Source organism: Miniopterus natalensis, chromosome 7 (genome assembly GCF_054644295.1).
Source record: "Miniopterus natalensis isolate mMinNat1 chromosome 7, mMinNat1.hap1, whole genome shotgun sequence".
Taxonomy (NCBI): domain Eukaryota; kingdom Metazoa; phylum Chordata; class Mammalia; order Chiroptera; family Miniopteridae; genus Miniopterus; species Miniopterus natalensis.
Genome location: NC_142087.1, coordinates 6,169,333 through 6,184,930, shown reverse-complemented (window position 1 = coordinate 6,184,930; position 15,598 = coordinate 6,169,333). Strand labels below are relative to the sequence as shown.

Sequence of the window (15,598 nt, the reverse complement as noted above, 5' to 3'; positions counted from 1 at the left end):
GAGCGGCTGGATGAGCTGATGTCTTGTGCCTGATGGTGGGAGCGTGGATTTTCACAGCCTCCATGAGAGCTGCTTGACGATGCCTATCAGTTACAAATGCACACACAGCTGGACCCAGCGATTACACAGACTAATCCCACAGTAAACTATACTGCTGCGAAGTGATGGACGTAGGGAACTGTTCATGGGAGCAATGCTGGGATAGCGAACCACTAGGAATGACGCGATCGCCGTGTGCTCAACTAGGTCCATGTATATGTTACGTCTGCCCTGCGGAATACTAGGCACCGGAAGACAGAATTCAGTTCTGATGTAAAAGACTTTCCCAGATGTGTCTCTAGGAGAAAAATTAAGTGCAAATCAGTGTGTATAATATGCTGTCACTTGAAAGAACATGACTATAAAATGTACACATGCAGACCATCTCAGGAAAAATATAAAGCGAGCTGGCAGACGCAGTGATCACCTCTGGAGAGAGGCGATGGATGGCTGGGAGGTGGGGTGGGAAGGGGTTTTTCACTCTGTTACTTTTTGTACTTTGGGAATTTTGAACCATGTACATATCATCTAATAAAAAAATAAAATTTTCAATTAAAATGGCCAGCTGCCATTGGTGCCCCACCCGGATCCCTTTACTAGCTAGCACAGCCATCTCCCATCTGTCGTGAGCTCTGGCTGCAAATGGCTCACAGCTGGCACAGTTCTCTGGAGAGCTGTCCTTGGTCTCACGGGGAGCATCCTGCTGAGATTATGACTCTCCCTTCTCCTAAGGGCAGCCCACAGCCAGTGGGGCTGCAAAAGGCCAGCCCCTTGCCTCATGCTGGGACTAACTCTATGGTGCAGTTGATGCTCATGCCCAGAGTGCCCCATGGGGTCAGGCTGCAACAAGTGTCCAGCGGAGATCACATCCTTGCTTGGCTCCTTGCACTGCCCTCCTGCGTGCCTCCTCCCCTGTGAGGTTATCCCTAAAGAGCACTAAGCACCACATGCATTTGGATTCCTGACTCAGGCTCTGCTTCTAGGGGACGTGACCCAAGTCACCTGTCTTAGGGAAGGGAACTACCTGGAATTGAGCCCAGTGCTCTACTTGTGTCAGCAAAACAGCCCATAGAGAGGGGACTGTCATTGTCCTCATTTTTGTCAGAAGTTGCAACACCAGCTCAAGGTGACATTTCAGGGCAAAGGGCAGCCAGTGGCCCCAGAGCCCACACTTCTCCCACTTCACCCGCTCCCTCTTGCACAGAAATCTTCCTGAATGCAGACTTGGCAGCTCCTCAGGACGCAGGACTGTAGTTCCCGTGTATGGTTTCTACCACAGTCCTCACTGCCTGTGACCAGCAGCGGCCTAAGGGGCAAATGTGAGGGGGCAAAGCAATGTAGGATGGTAAGACCTGAAGGGCACATCTGGGGCAGGCTGTCATGAGCTCTGGAGATCTCAGTCTCCCTCCATCACGTGGAATTCCGACTCTAGCTGATAGCACAATGTCATTTTGGCCAAGGGAGATATTTGCATACTTCCAGGGTTGGGGAGCTCAGTATCTTACAGGGCAGGCTGCCACATCTGTGGATGAGGTATAGAGAGCAGAAGGATTTTCCTCACTTTATCTTAAATGTGATAGATGATGCTAATCCTCAGGGAGCCGGGGCTGCTCCTTCACCCTGGAAGGAGCCCTGCAGGAATGGGAGCTTGGCGTCCTGGGCTCCGTCTGCTTCTCTTTTCCCCTCGGCACATTCAGTCCCCTGACCTCCTCTGGATTCTCCTCCTGGGGCTTCTCGAGAACACTTTATTCAGATGCTTCTCTCTCTCTCTGTTCCAGTTTGATGGTGACAGTGCCTACGTGGGGATGAGTGACGGAAACCCAGAGCTTCTATCAACCAGCCAGGTAGGTGCCCCGTCCTTTCTGAGTTGGGGGGTGTCTAACCTTGGGCTGACTGGGGCCCAGCCACCTGGGAGTCCCAGATGTCAGCTGGAATCCGATTTTCCAGAGAGCCTCATCTCTGAAAATTAAGTTGTTGTTTTTCCATCTGGGAGCATCCTCATTATATTCTCTAATGCCAGGGAGGGTCCTCACCACAGGCTAATCTTCCAACAGTCTTGAGGAGTAGTAGACATTATTATTAACCCCATTTTAAAGATCAGGCAACTGAGGCTTGAGGATGTTGATTGATTCATCCAGGGAGCAGTACAGCTGGGATCTGAACCTGCACAGCTGGACTCAGAGCTGCACACATTACCTTGGTGTGTATGTGGAGAGCTCCACTCCCACCTCAAAAGCTGCCACCAACTTGTTTCAGCCTAAATGTCACTCTTCAGAAAGTTCTTGGTTGACCCTGAAATCCAAATTTGGTCCCCTCCCTGTGAGTCTCTCTTATGCTACCATGTCCTTTTAATTCATGACATTTGTCACTGTTTGTGGTGGTCTGCTTACTTGTGTAATGACTTGGTTAATGCCCGATTTCCACCCTGGACTGTGAGCTCCATGGGAGCAGGATCTGGTCTCTCTTTTTCACGGTGTGTCCTCCATTGCAGCACAAAGCCTGGCATATAGGAGGCACTCAAGAAATATTTGTGTAATGAGTGACTGTGGCTCCTCTTCTCTGACTTGTTTCTCTAACAGTGGAATGAGGTGGTTGGACTCACAAGGATCTCCCCAAGCCTCCTGTGCCATCACTCAGAGACTCTTCCTAACTTAGAACTTTATAAAGGAGACACCAGGATACCCTGAGATTGACTAAGTCCACTTGGTGGCATGAGTCAACTTTGATGTGAACAGGTTTAGTGATTACAATCTAGACTTCTTATAGTGTATCAGTTAGCTTTTGCTGCATAACAGGCACCCCAAAACCTAGTTTCTTAAAACAATAAATATTTACCTACTTCATAATTCCATGGGTTGGCAGTTTGGTTGGGTTCAGTCAGGTGGCTGTTCTTGTTGTGGCTAGGATCATTTAAGTGACAATAGGAAGCTTCCAGGTCAGCTGTAAGCTGATTAGTATGGGGGACTCACTTCTACTCCAGGTGATTTCTTATCCTCTGGCAGGCTAGCCTGAGGTTTTTCACACAGTAGGAGAAGGGTTCTCAGAGCAGCAAGAGCAGAAGCTGCAAGATCCCTTGAGGTCTAGGTGTAGAACGGGCACTCAACTACTTCCAGTGCACTCTGTTGGTCAATGCAAGTCATAGGGCCAGTCTAGATTCAAGGAATGGGCAAATAGACTCCACCTGTTAATGGGAGGAGTGCAAAGTATTGTGGTCTTTTAACCAACTAGCACATACGGGAAACACGTGGCATGTTGTTCGTGCTGATTTTGCTGAAGAAAAACAGATTCTTCTGGGAACTACACTTCCCAGTGGTTTGTTTGGGCTCCACTGGCCTCTAGTTCTTAATGGCATAAATTCTGTATGTTTCCTTCCAGTCTTTTCCCTGGAGTGCTTGCTTGAACTCACACACAACATTTGCACACAAACACCCTATCGTGGTGTGTTGCCTCATCAACTGCAGGAAATGTATGGCCCCCAATTATTGAAGGGTTGACATAAACATGTGGGCAAAATGAAGGTCTTGAAGCCGATAGAGGATTCAGAGGATAAATACTCTAAATGGCATAAAACGCCGTTTGTAAATACAGTTAAATACAATGTTTACCCATTCAGCAAATGTTTATTGGGCACCTATTATGTGCAAAGCTCTGGACATAAGCTGGAAGCCATTTCTGGGAGGTGTTTGCTTCCAGAACATCCATTTTCATCATGTTGAAAACCTGCTCTTCCAGAAACCTCATCTTCTTCATTTAGAAACTGCAGCTGAGACAGAGGTTCCAACGGGATATATATCAGCCAACTATGTCCCTTTAAAAACTTTCAAACCAGATCTTTTGGGCTCGAAGGTTCTTTTGCAAATTCGTGTCCCATTGTTTGTTTTTTTGCAAGTCTCCACAAAATTCCTGCATAGCTGCCTTAGCTTTCACATATTATCGTGTTTTCCCCCCTCCGTGGACATTGCATTTCTTTTGTACTAGACTTGCCTGGGTGGTCTGAGACCAATGCTGTTCTCAGGCATGTTTCTGGCCCATCAGCATCTTCTGGCCCATCAGATCAACTCTTCCCCTGCTGGGAGCAGACCCGGCCCAGGAGCTACAAGGGCTCATCTTTCCTGGTTATGTGATCTGGGAAGAGTCTCCCTCTCCTTGGGATGAATATAAAGAAAGGAACTGGGCTGGGATCTCAGCAGATCTGCTTTCAAATCCCAGCTCTTCCACATCCCAGCCAGGAGCCCTTATGTAAGTTCCTCCAGGTTCCTGTCCAATAGGAGGACTGACACCCGGCCCGAGGGTGTCCCGAGAGGCACGTGAGGTGCGTGCTGTGGCTTCTGTTGTGCCTCCCCAGTTTTCCTGCACCAGGCCAGGGCAACTGTGCACAGCTGCCCCTTCTCTGGGGAACTGGCCTCTGCCAAGTGGGAACTATGAACCAGGAGGGACTGTGGGGGATGGTCTGGAAAGCCTGGCCCCTTGTCTCAAGGGGAGACCAACTCTGTGACTCCCCATGGAACTCCAGCTGACCCCAGCTGGGACCACGTCCCGCTCAGCTCCTTCCCCTGCCCCGTGCTGCTGACCTTCCCCCCTTCTCCTCAGTCACCTCCCAATAGGTCGCTGTCACTGAGATTCCTATCTCAGGCTCTACGGGGGGCTCTACGTCTAACCTACGATAGTGTGAAGTCCCTGTGTTCCGTAAAACTAGTGATGACTTATTTCTGTTGATTTTTTTTTTTTTTGTAACTTGATTTGCTATGTTTGTTTTTTTTAATTTGAGGATGTGATTTTATTATTTTTTTCATTTAAAAAGTTTTTCAATTACAGTTTACATTCATTTTATTGTGTAGTAGTGTCACGTATACAGCCTAGTGGTTAGACAGTCCTACACTTCACAAAGTATATTGTGAAGAAAACACTGATATTTCCATTACCCGCCTGGCACCATACATAGTTGTTACGATATTATTGACTGTATTTCCTAGGCTGCACTTTATTATTTTTCTATTGTTTTTGTTACCACAAATAATACTTTGGTTGCACGAGACAAATTTCTGGTCACCTCTTGCGCTCATTTACAACTCTGAGCCTTTGTGTGCACTCTTTCCTCTGATAGACATCCCCCAGCCTTTTTCACTCAACACATGCCTATTTGTTCTTTCAGGGACATGCAAATGTCACCTCCTTAGTACACCCTTCCTGGCTGTGGGTAGAGTTTCTACCCTCAGGGCTCTGCATACTACTTCTGCTAGGGGTTTCTGACTTTGTCCTAAGAGTTATTGAAAAAGCTGTGTGTGTGTGTGTGTGTGTGTGTGTGTGTGTGTGTGTGTGTGTGTGTTGGGTGGGGGGGGCGAGGAGAGAACTGGAACATGACTGTTTCTAACACATTCAGTTAGTCAAAGCAAGTCACTGGGCTTTGTTAGTGAGAAAGAGAAAAGAGAGAAATTGATATGGAATGACATGATCAAATTTGCCGTTTTAAAAGCTCTCAGTGGCAAGGGTGGATACAGGGAGGCCACACAGGAGGGTGTGTAAATAGACCAAGAGAAAGGTTGATGAGTCCTAGATTGTGGTAGAGGAGATGGAAAGAAGTGGACGGATCTGAGATATATTTTGGAAATAGAGTTGATAGGTCTTGATGATGATGGATGTAGAGGGACAGAGAGGTGGAGAAGAGGTGACTCCCTGGCTTCTAGCCTGACCTCATTTTCCAGCAGGTGGTACTATTTTCTGAGTTGGGGGCAGCCTGGGAAAGTGCAGGTTTGATGAGGTCAAACTTGAACATCTTATATATGAGATGCTTGTCCAAATGGGTAAGATAGTTGTCAGGGTCTGGAGCTCCTGCAGGAAGTGAACTTGGAAGTATTAAAACCTCAACAGGATGAAACTTACAGAGAGAGAGGAGAGTGAGAAGAGCAGAGGACCAATGACTCTTAAATTTTGAGCTCTAACATTTAAAATCAAAGTAGAGGAGGAAGAGAAGACTGTGAAATAGGCTGAGAAGCAGTTTCCAGAGAAGTAGGAGAGCATGGAGTCATAGAAACCAATGGTGGTTTGTTCCAAGGAGGAGGGAGGGGATCTCAGGAGAAATGATGTTGGAGCCACAGCTCCTTCCCTATCAAAGAATAAACTTTAAATAACTAAAAGATTTATATGTACTCAAGGAAACTATAAAGACACCAGAAATAAAGCCTTTATAAGCTAAACTTTATAACTTTGGAATGGGAAAGACATTTTTATGCCTCAAAGTCTTAGAAGAAAAAGACTTAAAAGTTTGACCATAAATTAAAATGAAAAACACCTTTTGCAGGGGCCTAAAACAGCATGAGTAAAGTCAAGAGACAAATGAAAACTTGGGCAAGAATATTTTCAACTCACAATATAGTCAAAGGACTAATTTCCTTAATATATAAAGAGTCCCTAGAAATCAATTTTAAAAATCCCAGTAGGAAAACAGACAGGAGATATGAACAGGCAGGAGTTTACGGAAAAAGAAATGCAAATGGATTTTAAATATCTGAAAAGATGCTAAAAGTAGTTCATAAGAGAAACAAATTAAAATTATTATTTTTTACCCATTAGAGTGGCAAAAATCCAAAGGTTTGATAACACACTCACTCATTAGAGCCCCTGTGGGGAAACAGGCACTTTATATATAACTGAAGGGAAAGTAAATTGGTGCGACCCCTGTGGAGGGCAAATTGGCAGCATTTATCAAAATTGCAAATGCATTAACCTTTAGCCCAGCAATTCCCTTCCTGGAAATATATCCTACACATATATTTGCACACATGAAAAATAACACATTTGAGATTACTCATTTTGGTATTGTTAATAATGGCAAAAGATTAGAAACAACCTAATGTGCAATAATATGGGACTAATTAAAGAAATTCCGTACATCTATCAAGTGGAATACTGTGTGGCTGTAAGAAAGAAACTGAAGTGATGTAGAAGTTCCTTAGATACATTGTTTACTGGAAAAAGCAAGGTTGAGAGCAGTAAGTACAGTAAGTTACCATTTGTGCAAAAAAGGGCAGTAAGAATGTATATTTCTATGTGCTTGTATTTGATTAAAGCAACTTTGGAAGGATATATGGAAACTAATAGCATTGGCTTTGTACATTGTGTATGTGTTTTAATTGTGTGTGTGTGTTATGGAAACTGGGCAGATGGGCAGGGATAGAAAAGATACTTTTTCACTGTACCTTCTTATATTTCAGGGGTTTTAAACCATGGGGATTTATTATAATTTCAAAAAGTTACATAAAATGTAAACGGGAAGGAGAGGCTCAAATGCTTCTGAGGGATTGGTTGAGATAAGAGTCAAAATGTGTCTCATAGTTTTAGGAAAAAGGAAGCCACCCAGGACAACAGAAAAAGCAGCTTTCATGTGTAGGGGATGTTGTTGTGTGGACCGAGGAGCGTGAGGCGAGGATGTAAACTGTAAGTATAGACAACCTGTAAGAAGCCTCGCTGGGCAGGACCTGGGCGAGGGCTGTAGCTCAGAGAGGGGGACTCCTTAGGTTTTTTTAAAGACAGGAGTCTTTAGAATGTTTAATTGTTGAAGAAAGGAGTCCAGAAGAGAGGGCGATGTTTAGGCTTCAAGAGAGGGAAGGGTTAATTGATAGTTTAAGTTTGGGGAGAAGGTGGGACCACCTGTGGCCAGGGCACACATAAGAAGCAACCAATGAGGGCACAAATACGTGGAGCAACAAGGCAATCTCTGTCTGTCCTCTCTCTCTCCCTCTCTCTCTCTCCTTCTCTCTCTCCCTCCCCCCTTCCTCTCTCTCTAAAATCAGTACATAAAAATTTAAAGCACACACAAACAAACAAACCCAAAACAAGCAATATAAACCTAGAGTGGGTCAATGGCATAACCAGGAGGCCAGAAGACAGAGCTGGTCAGTGTCAGACCTGCAGTCCCTGGGCACTGTCCTTATGGCCTTGAAGGCACAGTGTCCTTCCAGCAGGGGGCAGTGTAGGATGCCCAGAATGGGGAGAGCAGGAATGCTGAATTCCAGGTTCGGCTCTTCTCTGTATCCTTCTGTGTTGGCATCTCTCTGAGCCTCGGTTTCCTCATGTTAATAAGGAGGGTAGATGGCCTGTTGGCTTTTCCCAGCCCTAAACAGTGATGCTGCTGACGATGATGATGCTCACTGTGCAATTCCTTGGGCTCAGGCACTAAGGCTAAATGTTTTCCACGGCTGGTCTCATTTCATCCTTACCTGAACTCTATTGGGGAGATACTGTTGCTATCCCATTTTACAGGCGAGGAAACCGCAGCTCAGAAAGGCAGATTGGTGACTGAGTCTTTTTGAAACAAACAAACAAACAAACAAAAACAAACATGATTCCCATCAAATGCACTGGGAGGCAGGAGACTCTCCTGCCATTGTTGAAATCTGAGACTCTAGGCTTCGTAACTCTTGCTTCTGAGTCTGTGTACCTCATAAAGGGTAAAGACGATGTGGCTTTTATTGCTTTAATTAAAACCTAGGTGAAGGGCCCGCGATTCATATTAAAATGAAATTGTGTTTCACCTGCTGTGGTGCGGAGGAAGGGAACAGCAGCGTTTGCTGTGAAGATTACAAACAATCAAAGAGAAAAGGCCTTTTGCAAGCATTTCCTATTAAACCACAAACATCACACTTTAAAAATAATTACGGTCATGTTATCGGAACATGATTCATGAATTCTGAATAAATATGAGGGGCCTTAAAGGAAACTGTTTCAAGACCATAGATTTTGTTCAAATCTGATGAAATTTAATATCACTGCACAGCTGGAGAGTAAAATGCAAGGGAGGGGGGAAACCCATCCTATGTATATGGAAAGAATTGAGTATATGTCAGACTGAACTAATGAGCTTTCCCACATCAGTCCTTAGACGTGTGCTCAGAAAAATGGAATAGCCTCTCTGGCTTTCATTGAGAGAAACTGCTGAGACGGAGTTGGTACTTACACCTCACCAATCTTAATTTCGCATTCCAATGGCTGAAAATATATTTATTTTAAAGCTCTAGATTCCAGGCTGCAAGATGTTTAAATATTTGAGATCCCAGGCATGGAGGCATTAGGGGGCAGATTTGGGGGAGGGGGACCTTTGTCTGCATTTATTGCACCTCCCCCACAATAAAGATATTTTTCATACAATGCAGTGAATGTTTACAGCATGTAGTTTTGTTTCCTTCCAACTATTATGAGAGAAATTGAATCCCTGGAAACATTCACTCTCTCTAAATGGAATGGAAACAATGAAGATGGTGCAGGAAGTTTATGGGGTGGGGGAGTGAGCAGCAGTGTGGTGGAAGTGGGATTTCAAGGATTTTCTTTAAAACAGCATGCCTTTCCCACTCCCAGCCACCTTGAACTTAGCATCTTCTGTAGGGCCTGGGTCTTTGCTGGGGAGGGTGGGACAGTCTCTGATTTAACACATTTATTTATCACTACATATGTGATCAAGAAGTAGAATTAAGGCCAGAGGTGGGACCTTCCCAGAATGGTGCAGATCCTTAGCTTCAGGAGGTTCAAGAACCTGGGTCTGGACCCTCTTCATCCTCTCTCACTGTGTGCCCTTGGGTGAGTCATGTGCCCTCTCTGAGCCCTGGTTTTTGCATCTGTGAATGGGGCTGAATGGATGTCTCTGCAGGACCCTCTAGGTTTTGTCTTGTGGCCAAGGGCTTGGCCTCCTCCACCCACCTGAGTCCCTTAGAGTGACAGAGGTCTCTGTCTGACAGAGCAGAGACTGATCTCCCCAACCTGGATGAGGCACCCCAGTGCTGAGGGGCCCTGGAGGCTCTGAGTGAGGTTTCAAAGAGGTGCTGTTGGTCAGATGGGTTATAGGGGTAATGACACAGAAGACAGACAGATCTGGGCTCAAATTCTGACCTTGACATTTCATGGCTGGATGACCTTGGACCAACTTCTCTGAGACTCAGTTTTGTCTTTAGAAGCTCCTCAAAGTGATGTGGGGAGAAGTAAAGATACATTTATACCCAAAGTTATTACAGCTTTTGGTCTAAAGCTCAGTGACCCAGTAATTCAGCTCCTAGGAGTTCACTCAACAGAAATGCAGTCACCTGTTCACCGAAACATACAAGAATATTCATAGCAGCACTTTTCATAAAAGCATAAAACTGAAAACAATCCAAGTGTCCATCAACAGTAGACTGGATAAATGATTGCAAAATATTCTAACACAATGGAATACTGTGCAGTCATGAGAATGAGTGAATTATAACCACGTGCAATAATATGGGCAAATCTCACAAACACCAGGTTGAATGGAAGGAGCCAGGCACCAACACAGCACATTCTGTGTGGTTCTATTTCCATAAGGCACATGAACAGGCAAAATTGCTCTGCAGTGACGGAAATCTGAACTGTGGTTATGCCAGTGGGGATGGGTGTGAGGGGCCTTGAGGGGCCTCGGAGACGCTAGTAAGGTTTTCTCTCTTCATTTGGGTGCTGTTTACACAAGTCTGTTTGCTAGGGGGAGATTCATCATTGAGCTGTACACTTATGACTTGTGACTTTTGGTTAGCATTCTCTGCTTCAATAAAGAATTGAAGCAGAGAGGTATTTGGTATTTGTACGTCAAGGTATCACCAAGGTATTTGTTCAAGTGTCTCCGTTTTTAGAGATGGCTGGATGGGAAAGGGAACCTAGCCAGGTGAGCTCGTTTGTATCTTGTGTCCATCAGCTTACGAGGGTAGTGCGTTGCCACCCGGGGTGTGGATGGCTGGCTCCTTACAGCCTGAGCGATTTCTTGAGCTTCCTGGGAGGGGAGGAATTATTTTAGCCTCATAAGGGATGATGGGCTGTGACATTGCTCCAGCCGTGGCTTGCCCCAGGGAAACAGGTGCTATGGGCTTCCCTGGCTTGGCTCAGCTCTGCAGGCTCCCACCTTCATATCATTTCTCTGTGGACGGGGTTTTTGGAAAGGTCTGAAAACATGAACATCTAAAATACAAAAGTGTGTGTGCACGTGCATGTGTGTTTGTGACACAGTGTTGTGGTGCCAGAAAATCTTGATTATGGAATATTTGAAGATATCTGCAGAAAAGTTCCTCTGGGCACACACGTGCACACATGCTTGTACGCAGACATGTGCATGCACAAGTGTGAGCATGTGTATGTCATGCTCATGCAGGCATGCTTGCTGATATATACTTTTTCACACATTAACATCATTCTATGACTCTGGGCACATTACTTAAGCTCTCATGGCCTCAAGTCCCTCAGTGAAATGGAGATAATGATAGCATCTGGATCGTGGGGCTGTTGTGAGCAATACACACACACACACACCATGAGATTTTTATTTGTGTTCATGTTTTTAATGGCTACCCCTCTCTTAGACTCTTGGTTTCACAGGAGCAGGGACCTGGCACATAGTAGGAGCTGAGTTAATACCTGGTGAGGGAGGGAGCGAATGAATGAACAATGCTTGCAAATCTACTGGCACATGTGCTGATGCTTAAGCACATTCACATACACATTGGTACAAGTGTTTGTACCTGTCTGAAGACACATCCATTCACGTGTATAGACATATACAGGCTATACATGTACACACCCCCAAACAGACAGGTCCAGGCCCAGAACTCAGGAGAGTGGTTTAGCTGCAGTTTTGAGGCTCTGGACTGGAAGTCAGAACACAGGCTTCTGTTTGTGGCTCCAGGTGACTCTAATTTATTATGTGGCTTTGCAAGTAAGTCTTTTCACCTCTCAGAGGTCAAGGATTCCTAGCTGGGATGTGACAGAACTGGAACCTGAACCATGGTGTGATGGGTCAAAGTCTATGCTTTTAAGGCCTGAGGACTTGCTGTCCACAGCGCGATCGATGGACCAGCAGCAGCATCTGGAGCTTGTTGGACATGCAGCATCTCGGGCCCCAACCCAACCTCCTAAATTAGAACCTCCTGGTTATAAAGAGGCAGAATCAAATTGTCATTAAGAGTACCAATTCATGAGTAGACTATTTAATTTAAAAACAACATGTATTGATTATCTTGTAGTTTCTGTGGGCCAGAAATCCAAGTATGGCTTAGCTGGGTACCTCTGGCTCAAGGTCTCGCCTGTGGCTGCAGTCAGTGTGTCGATCAGGGCTGTGTTCTCATCTGCAGGCTTGACTGCAGGAGGATTTGCTTCCAAGCTCATGTGGGGGTTGTCAGCAGGATTCAGATCCCCTGACCTGGACTTTTGAGTGGAAGTCCTGGCTCTGTCCCTTCCTGTGTGACTTTCAGCAAGTTTCACATCTTAGTGCTCCTGTTTTTTTCCTCCATGAAATGGATATCATAATAGCACCTGCCTCATAGAGTTGTTGTGAAGCCTAATAACTTCATGTTGAAAAGCACATAAAGTAGGGGTGTACCTAGCACATGGTAAGTGCTGTATAAATTCTTGATGTTATTATTTTTTTTCAAAGCTGCACAGAAGCAGGATAGCACAAGCCTGGCTCACAGAGGGGAATCAATAAGCCTTAAGAAGTGGATGGCATCTGGGTTGCAGTCTCCTGATAGAATTTTCAGGGGCATATTAATAGGAGCAAGGGGGCCAGGCTGTAGGAGGAAGCCTTGCTCCATTCTGCTCAGAACAGGCTTAGAGTCCTGGACCCAGTCCTTGGTGCTGCCAACTGGGAAGGCAGAAGGGTGTTATGACAAACCTGAGGGTGAGTGGGTGTCACCTGGAGGGACACTGACTCAATCAGAGGGTTCAGCACACCCAGGGGCCTGGTGATACCAGAGCATGCAGTGTCTGGAGGCTGTAGTGGGCTCACTGTGCCTGGTGTCAGGTGACATTGCAGGATCTGCTCTAAGAAGCCTCAGTTGCCAAACAGATACTGGAACCCTGTTCTGAAGGCAGTGAGCCTTGGAAGGGTTTGAGCAGGGCAGTGTCCCTGGAGCATTGTGGACTGGAGGCTTCCCTGCTCAGCCCAGATTCACAGAACCTCACAAAGGCCAGTCTCTGAGAATTTCGGCACCTTCATCCCCAAGCAGCTGGCCTGGCATATTTTTAGGTGATGCTACTTCTGTAGTTTTCAAAAGGTGGAAATGGAAAAGAAAAAAAGCTGCAAATAGACATAATTTTTTTCCAGAAGCTATTTTAGCACGGAAACAACTGGAGAGCCTACTCATCATTTTTAAATGCTTTTAAAATCAGCTCTGCCTCATGTCTGGCTGTTTACCTGCAAACCAGTGGCACATACATGAATTAAAAATCCCTTGGTCCAACTCTCTTTTCACAGGTGGTGTCACTGAGGCCCAGAAGGGGCAGTGTCTTTCCCAAGGTCACACAGCTCATCAGGGGCATAGCTGGGACTCAGACCTTCATGGAAGATGATTTCTATGAGGAAGACAGGGAACCAGGAAGCCCTCAGGAGTCAAGTTAGAATATTTTTGTACTGAACAGCATCTCTGAGGGGAAGGCCACTTCATACCTTCTCTGACTTCTTAGAGCTTACAGGGAAGGTGGTACAGGGCCCACCCAGCCCTGTGCCACAGCAGCCATCAATAAATTCATTTGTGCATTCATTTATCAATTCATTCATTCAAAAAATATTTACTGAGTACTCACTGTGTGCTGGGCAGTGCTCTAGGTGCTGGGGATATAACTGTGAACACAGTAGTCCAAAACCTGTATTATTCATTCATGTATTATTTTATTTAGCAAATGTTTACTGAAGGCCTATTAGGGACAGTGCAAGGCATTGTCTTTGGCCCTTGGGATAACTAGTGACCAAACAGTGAGTTTATATTCCAGTAAAGGGAACAGGCAATAAGCGTACTTTAAAAATCAAGTATAGAAAGACAACAAGACGGCGCAGGTAACCGCGTACCCACCGCCTCCCACAACCACATCAAATTTCAACTACAGTACAGAACAACCACCATTCAGAACCTCCTGACCTCTAGCTGAACAGAAGTCCTACAACCAGGGAACTGAAGAAGCATTGAGACCGGTAGGAGGGTCGGAGATGCGGGCGGATCGGTGCTGGATCCCAGAGACATGGCCGCGGGCCCACACCTGGTGCCGCCGGTTAAAACCGGGAGGGATATTTCAGTGCTGGAGGTTTCCTGGAGGAGCGAGGGGCCCTAGCCCCACATCAGGCCCCCAGCCCAGGGTTTCAGTGCCAGGAAGAGAAGTCCCACAACTTTGGGCTGTAAAAACCAGCAGGGATTGTGCCTGAGTGAGTGAAAGCTGCGTGCGGGAGTCTCAGGCAGCTCTTCTTAAAGGGCCCTCACGGATTCACTCAGACGCGCTCCCTCTAAGCTCCAGCGCTGGGCAGCAGCTTGAAAGGAACCTGGGATGTTCAGGGAGGAACCGACTAGTGAGATCATCAATGACATGATAAAGAACCAGTCAGACATGAAGGCTACACTAACTGAAATGAAGAATAATTTACAGGGAATCAACAGTAGAGCTGAGGATGCCAAGGATCAAATCAGCAATTTGGAACATGAGGAAGCAAAACATACCCAACCATAAAAGCAAAAAGAAGAAAGAATCCAGAAATATGAAGATAGTGTAAGGAGTCTCTGGGACAACTTCAAGCAAAGGAGAGGGGAGAGAGCAAGAAATTGAAAACCTATTTGAAAAAATAATGACAGAAAACCTCCCCTACCTGGTGAAAGAAGTAGACTTACAAGTCCAGGAAGCACAGAGAGTCACAAACAACAGGAACCCAAAGAGGCCCACAGCAAGACACATCAAAATTAAAATGCCAAAGGTTAAAGACAAAGAGAGAATCTTAAAAGCAGCAAGAGAAAAGCAGTTAGTTGCTTACAAGGGATCTCCAAGAAGACCGTCAGCTGATTTTTCAACAGAAACCTTGCAGGCTAGAAGGGAGTGGAAAGAAATATTCAAAGTGATGAAAAGTAAGAACCTACAACCAAGATTGCTCTACCCAGCAAAGCTATCATTTAGAATTGAAGGTCAGATAAAGAGCTTCACAGATAAGAAAAGCTAAAGGAGTTCATCACCACCAGACCAGTACTACATGAAATGTTAAAGGGTCTTCTTTAAGAAGAAGCTAATGAACAAAAGAAACTGACAAACAAAATAGACCCAGAGACATTGAAGCATGCAACAGTTGGTCATATCTCAGAGGGAAGCGGGGTGGGGGTGGGAAGAGATTAACCAAATAAGTTATATGCATATATGCATACCCCATGGACACAGACAATAATGGGGTGAAGGCCTGGGGAGGGGATGGAAGCAAGGTTGAAGGGGGTTAATGGGGAATAAATGGGACACCTGTAATACTTTCAACAATAAAGATAAATAAAATAAATAAATATAAAAATAAAACTTGAGTATATTGCTTGTTAGATGGTAAAGTTCTGTGGGGGGAAAAAGCACCTGTAAGACAGGTATCTGCAAACTATGGCCCATTGGCCAAATCTGGGCCTCTAATTGTTTGTAAATAAAGCTTTATTGGGACACAGCTACACTTGATAGTTTAAATGTTGTCTGTGAGTACTTTCATGCTACAAGGCAGAGTTGAATAGTTGTATGACCCACAAAGCCAGAAAGATTTATTATTTGGACCTGTGCAGACATTCTG

At 45.3% G+C, this 15,598-nt stretch overlaps 1 protein-coding gene across 2 annotated transcripts in view; it reads left to right on the top strand.

Moving 5' to 3' along the window:
- The window catches only part of TOX2 (TOX high mobility group box family member 2), a 103,313-nt gene that overhangs the window by 41,816 nt on the left and 45,899 nt on the right, over positions 1-15,598 (top strand). For both annotated transcript variants that reach the window (XM_087818546.1, XM_087818547.1), the window contains exon 2: positions 1,818-1,883. In XM_087818546.1, coding sequence (XP_087674672.1) covers positions 1,818-1,883 — 66 coding nt within the window. The remainder of the gene's footprint in view (positions 1-1,817; positions 1,884-15,598) is intronic.